Consider the following 6,381-nt stretch of genomic DNA (forward strand, 5'->3'; position numbering starts at 1 on the left):
TCATGGAAAGGCTAGACTGAGTCAATTAACTGCTATTTAAAGCCCGTGGCGTGTCACCCTTGGCAAGCGAAGATGGAGGCCCATGGGCCACATTGCTCACCTTGGCCCTGCTGTTGTTCATTGATTGTATCTTGCTTAACGTCTCGCTCGAGAATTTTTCACTCATATGGAGACGTCACCAAGACCGGTGAAGGGCTTCAAAGTTAGGCCTATGCTCGACGCTTGTGGCCATTGAACAGTGGGGGTTCTTTAGTGTGTCACACCTACTGCGACACGGGTCATCCGTTTTTAAGGTCATCGCCGAGGACCTGCGACATTCACTCCTGATGCCGAGCGTTTGGCAATGGAACTGTCGCTACCTGTTTTAACGACTTAGGTCTGTCACGGTCGGGATTCGAACCCCGGCCTTCCGATGTGTGATTTTCAAGATACCTTTTTCAATATCATTTTCATCACAGGGGCTAAGCCCGTTTTGGGCCTGAACCCTGTGATACCATAAATTTATGGTATCACAGGGTTTGGGCCAAAAATGGGCTTAGCCTGTGATTTTCATAAAAAATTCTGACCCTACATTGTTGTTCCAACTTAAACCCGAAGGGTCGTGTACACAACATAACAGAACATGAATTCACAAAACACTGGGGATCTAGATGCTTCACTACCAATATAAGCCCCTTATATGACTAGTTTAACATGACCTTACGGTCCTGGAGGTCAAGGTCACAAGATCATGGTATAAAATGAAAGGTCTTCCCATAAGAATTCTACATACAGACTCATAAAAGTTACACGGCAATAGGTTTTAACACGTTTATAAACACAATGTGGAACCTGATTCAACTTATGGTTGTGGTATTCACTCACTCCCATCTCATCATCAAATGACCTGGATCTCCAGAGAATGATGATCAAATTAGATTACATATTCTTGAATCAATGATCTTTTGAACAGTTATGTTAAAAAAATTTTGGATAGGGGTTATTAGGGTTGGTCAGGTTAGCAAAAACACAGCAAACGACGTACCTTAATACCGTATTTTAAACAAATCTTTAAAAAAAAGTTGAGCGCTGCCAAATGTTTTTCTCTGACAAATGTATTCAGTACCACACTTTACACTGCTTGTGATAAACCTAGTTATTTTCAATGTCAATCGTCACCACTGAGGCACTCGCCAGAAGCCGAGAACTATATGAAAGACAACCTGTGTCGATGTATAAAGTATAACAAGAATCTATTATATTCTATACAGGATATCATAATAAACTTACTCCATAAGGGTGTTGCTAAAACACGGAATGGAAAATGGAACGGAACGAAAAATAATTTATGCAATGTTATGTGGAGGTCAGAATTTTGTAAAATCAAAAGGTTTATTATGAATAACGGAAGCAGATCGAGAGAACAGAAAGACATCATTAGAATTTACCATTTCATATTAATGCCCAATACTAATCACTGGCACCTGATGTATGGACATCACTACCCTACCCCCCCCCCCCCTTTTGATAATTTTTTTTGGTGGCAATAATTTCTCTGTGTGTGAATTCTCGGTCTATCTCATCCCTCTTTCGATTTAATAATATGTAATTGTTTCATGCTTTATGTAAGCTTTAGAGATTGACCTTCTACTGGTATAATACAGTGTATAAACCACTAATCTTGTTCTTTTCATTCACTAACTATAGGTGTCACTGCTCACCAACACCTCTGTCAATGCCAAAATTTCAAAATTCTTGTAAAACACTTTGTAAATTCTTATACAAACGTTTAACTTAATTTGCTTATAAATCAATTTATGATGCAAAATTTTAAGATAAAGTTGTTTTATCACTTGTTTAACAATTTCCTAATAGTTAATTTTAGTCAAAATGAATGATTCACCCCCAATTTTTTGGCATTTTCTACATTAATCATTCTAATTCTTAAATTTCATTCCGTTCCGTCTTTTAGCAACATCAACTCCTATCATTGCAGTGATTTTAATGCACTAGCCTATGTCACAAGTGCTTTTGTTGTTTTGATTGAAAATAATGGCAAATTCCATGTAATGCTGAAAAAGCTCAATGTGGCACGAATTGCCTCTGTGAAATTGATAACACTCAAGAAATTTCATATCAATGTTGCTGACATCCAATGCAAATCGTGATTACTATTGTTTTGGTACATATAATTTGCAGTAGTATCAGACATCTTAGCACTTTCTCTTCTTCTTAAATACTATTCAAAAGATGTACTGAGCTGTGGCGTTTTTTGGTTTACTCCTCAAAGAGGGATCATTGCATTTTGCTGCACAAGAGGGAAGGAGGCTGAAATCCATTACACATCGTAAGGGTTTTTGTTTTGATTAATATATTTGCAGAAGTATTAGACATTTTAGCACATTTTCTTCTTTTCACGTGAAACACGAAGAGATGTACTCCACAGGTGCTTTTCTCTGTTGTACGGGTTATATTTACTCTCGCTAAAGAGGGATAAATTGCATTTTCGCTACAGGAGAAGTGTTCTGTGTTCCCAACCAGTTGTTTAACTAAGTAAAATGTTGTTTTAAAAGACGTAATTAACAAACAAACTCTACTAATTTGTTATCATTTAATGATAAATGAAATGGTAATAGCACAGTAATCATCACTCACAAAGCAGAACTTAATTCACACATGTTAATGAAAATTCAAAAATGCATTTTTGTGGTATTGCAACATCGAGTGCTGCAATGACTGTTATGTTTGCACCAATCGAATCTCGTGAGAGTTGATGAAATCTCATCTGATTAAGACTTTGGGGTGTTTCTTTGCATACTCAGTTGCCTTTTTGGCCCCTTCTGTCATCATCTCTTTTGACATGTAAATCTGTCCAGGAATGTTTGCAGACTGAGACTGCTCGTTTGGGGAGAACATGTTCTCTAATACAAATCTAAATCCATTTGAAGCTTTTACTGCATTATTTTTAAACCTTTGATGTACGAAAGAACACACTGGGCCACTTGCTCCAAATCGTAACGGGGAGTAAATCCATGCTTTTCTTTCACATACCACCATGTTCTTGTTTTGGGGATCCTGCTTGTACACTACTTTCTCTTCCACAGATACTATATTTTGCATCGCAACGTTTCTTGTGTATGTCGTGATAAGTCTACGAATGGGATCTACGATAGATTCCTCCACCACAAATGTAAAAGTTTCGCCTCTTGAAAACTTTTTCACAAAATTTGTCATTTTGTTCGTTTTAGACAGCAGACGTTTGGTATGAAGTTCTTGACCGACCACTCTTCTTGAGATAACATCCTCTGATAGCACATGTTTAGCGAAGGGGTTTGGGTATCTCTGCCAAAAAGATATGGCTACTTGTTCCCAGTTAAAATTGAAAACGGAACTGTCTATGTGATATTTCATGTTCTCCTCGTGTGCGTTATCCGTCACGAGTCCGAACGACCTCCCGAAAAAGGGCGTGTTTGATGTAACCAATAAGGATTTGGGAACATTTTCGTTCCAGGAAATGCTTTTCAGTTGCTTAAAATAATTTTATATCAATAAATTTGGGGAATTGAATTAGTATTTATTTGATTTGGGGTTAAATTGTTTGATAACCATGCTCTTATTAGTCGTTTAATCTGAAATATCTGCATCTGAAAATATGCAAACTGAACGTACCAGAACAAGCTTGCCATCGACGCCGATTGTCAAGCATTTAATCAACATTGAAAGTAGAATGATTACCGACACACGTGTGTTTATTATTTTTTCAAGAGATGGGTAAAAAGAACTTCAAAAAGAAACCAGGTGCCTCACTTGGTAAGGATATATGTTCCTCACTACTGAATTATGACCTACAAGAGCCACTTAATTCTCGCCTACTGCAGAATTTTCTCTGACATAAACTGATAAAGTAGACGAAGAGCAAAAATTGGTAGAATAAGCAGGGACCTATATCCCCTGGAATAAGTACATCGAAAGATTTTACCAAATTGGATGTAGTGTCAACAAAGAATCGAGTGGATCACATGATTAGTTTCTTTAAGAGTATCGATTCTGTCAGGCCCAAGACTTCACACACTGAAGTCACAGTGGAAGTGAATGAATGAGTGAAACAGATGGGAGTTGAACAGGTTGAGAACACTTTTCTTATAGCGAAATATTCCCACAAAAATGCGATTATTCCTCTTTAGCGAGAGTAAATACATCCCGTACAACCGAGAAAAACACCCGAGGAGTACATTTCTTCGTATTTCACATGAAAAGAAGAAAAAGTGCTAAAATGTCTAATACTCAAGTCTTCTGCAAAGATATTATAAATCAAAATAAAAACACCCATGATGTGCATTGGATTTCAACCTCTTTCCCTCATACACAGCAATGTTATCAATGTGAAATTTCTTGACTGTGTTTTCAATTTTAAAGACACAATGCGTGTCGTTGAGTATGTGTCACACTATAGTTAGAATAATCTAACTGTGTCTTGTGGACCGGGTCCTTAGGACATTGTCATTTTAACAATAGAACATTCTATCTAGTGTCACACTTATTCAGCATTGCACAGAATTTGCCATTATTTTCAATCAAGCACCAAAACACCTGCTTATGTTAATGTTTACTTTCTCTCTAAAGAGGGATATACGCATTTTAGCGTGAAGATCTTGCTATATGGGAAGTGTTCCCAAACTGTTGAATGCTATTGATTGTAGAAGAAACACTTAATGAAAAGATTCTGAATCAGAATGAAACAGTTGTAAATGGATAGTGCACACTTTGTTCTAGATTTCAATTATACGCCCGTGGAAGACGGGATTTATTATGGTATGGCTCTGTCCGTCCATCTGTCTGGACTTTGTGGACAGGATACAAACCGAACCGTGAGCTCCAGGATTTTACAACTCGGTACATTTGATCACCATGATAAGAGGAAGATGCCTATTGCTTTTCAAGGTCAGATGTCAAAGGTCAAGGTCGTAGTATTACTTAATAGGAAAACACTGTGGGCAGGATTCAAACCGAACTGTAAGCTCCAGAATATTACAACTTGGTACATTTGATCACCATGACGAGAGGAAGATGCCTATTGTTTTTCAAGGTCAGAAGTCAAAGGTTAAGGTCATAATATAACTAGTATTACTTAGAAGGAAAACCTTGTAGGCAGGATACAAACCAAACCGTAAGCTGCAGAATATTGCATCTTAGTACATTTGATCACCATGATGAGAGGAAGATGCTTATTATTTTTCAAGGTCAGAGGTGAAGGTTGTAGTATTACTTAGTGGTAAAACATTGTAGGCAGGATACAAACCAGATCCAGGATATTACAACTTGGTACATTTGATCACCATGATGAGAGGAAGATGCCTACTTAGTATTATAAATATTTTTCAAGGTCAAAACCTTGTAGGCAGTATACAGACCAAACTGCTGGGGCTAGGACCATCAAACTTGGTGGAGGATGTATTTGTGTCCTCTATGGACCCTTACAAGTGTTTAAAGGAATAATGAGAATTCCATCATTATGAAAGAGCGGATAGTGTACAGAAATATCAGAAGTTTATATTGGAGAGTTATACATTATTGCATCTAACAATTTAACAACAACATGAAGCAGATTCATTTCATTTGCTGAATTGAAAAAAACTGTATAAGCAGAATTTTTAGCAAGGAGTTAATTTTGGCATTTTTAGCGAGAGTGATGAGGTTGCTAAAACTGAATATCGCTAACAATTTATTCCATATCGGAGGTAATAGTTATCTTTCCTGGTATTATAAAGTTGCTAAAATTAGCTCTCACTAATTCTTTACATCCATTCTTACGGGAAAATCCATAAATTGTGTCTCGCTAAAAATTCCACTGATATGGTATATGGGATGTGTATCTGCAGTTAATGATAAATTATTCTATTCACACAAGGTAGATACAACATGATAGTAAACTGAGAGGTAAATAAATGCATATATTCTGGTATTTTTTGTTTTTAGTGGAAAGAAAAAAGAAACTGCAGGAAGCAAGAAAAGAGCTGGCAACATCCTCAGCAGCCAAGAAGGATTCACAGTACAGTGTGGACCAATTATTAGACAAGGTAGATAATTATAGATAGTTAATGATAAGACTGGGAAACTATAGTTACGATCTCAATTTTATATCACCACAATGGATTAGTCAGAATTTTTTAATGTCAATTTGGGATAAGCTGTTCCTTTTCCCCAAGTACTAGGCACTATGTAACTATACCCCCTTCCCAAAGAGTTGATACATATTGCTTGTATCTTGTTAACTGGTCAGTTGTGGATTAGTAGACAATTTGTTGTCTGACTATTACCTAGAGAACAAGTAATGTTAATGGTAGATAACATCTGCTGATTTTCAGGTCAAAAAATTAGCTTACAGTGATTCTTGTCCAACTG

General features: G+C 36.9%; 2 protein-coding genes across 2 annotated transcripts in view; one reads left to right on the forward strand and one right to left on the reverse strand.

Annotated features, from left to right (window-relative positions):
- Positions 1-2,576: 2,576 nt before the first annotated feature.
- On the reverse strand, positions 2,577-3,666 carry LOC125670710 (PRELI domain-containing protein 1, mitochondrial-like). Its single transcript, XM_048906051.2, has one exon. The coding sequence runs from the start codon at positions 3,388-3,390 to the stop codon at positions 2,761-2,763; it is 630 nt and encodes a 209-aa protein (XP_048762008.2). The 5' UTR covers positions 3,391-3,666; the 3' UTR covers positions 2,577-2,760.
- The window catches only part of LOC125670709 (uncharacterized), a 10,287-nt gene continuing 7,571 nt past the window's right edge, over positions 3,666-6,381 (forward strand). Inside the window, exons 1-2 of the mRNA XM_048906050.2 lie at positions 3,666-3,789; positions 5,956-6,056. Of these exons, the coding sequence (XP_048762007.2) occupies positions 3,747-3,789; positions 5,956-6,056 (144 nt within the window). The 5' untranslated portion in view covers positions 3,666-3,746. The remainder of the gene's footprint in view (positions 3,790-5,955; positions 6,057-6,381) is intronic.

The sequence above is a fragment of the Ostrea edulis genome, chromosome 4, assembly GCF_947568905.1.
Source record: "Ostrea edulis chromosome 4, xbOstEdul1.1, whole genome shotgun sequence".
NCBI classification, from domain to species: Eukaryota; Metazoa; Mollusca; class Bivalvia; order Ostreida; family Ostreidae; genus Ostrea; species Ostrea edulis.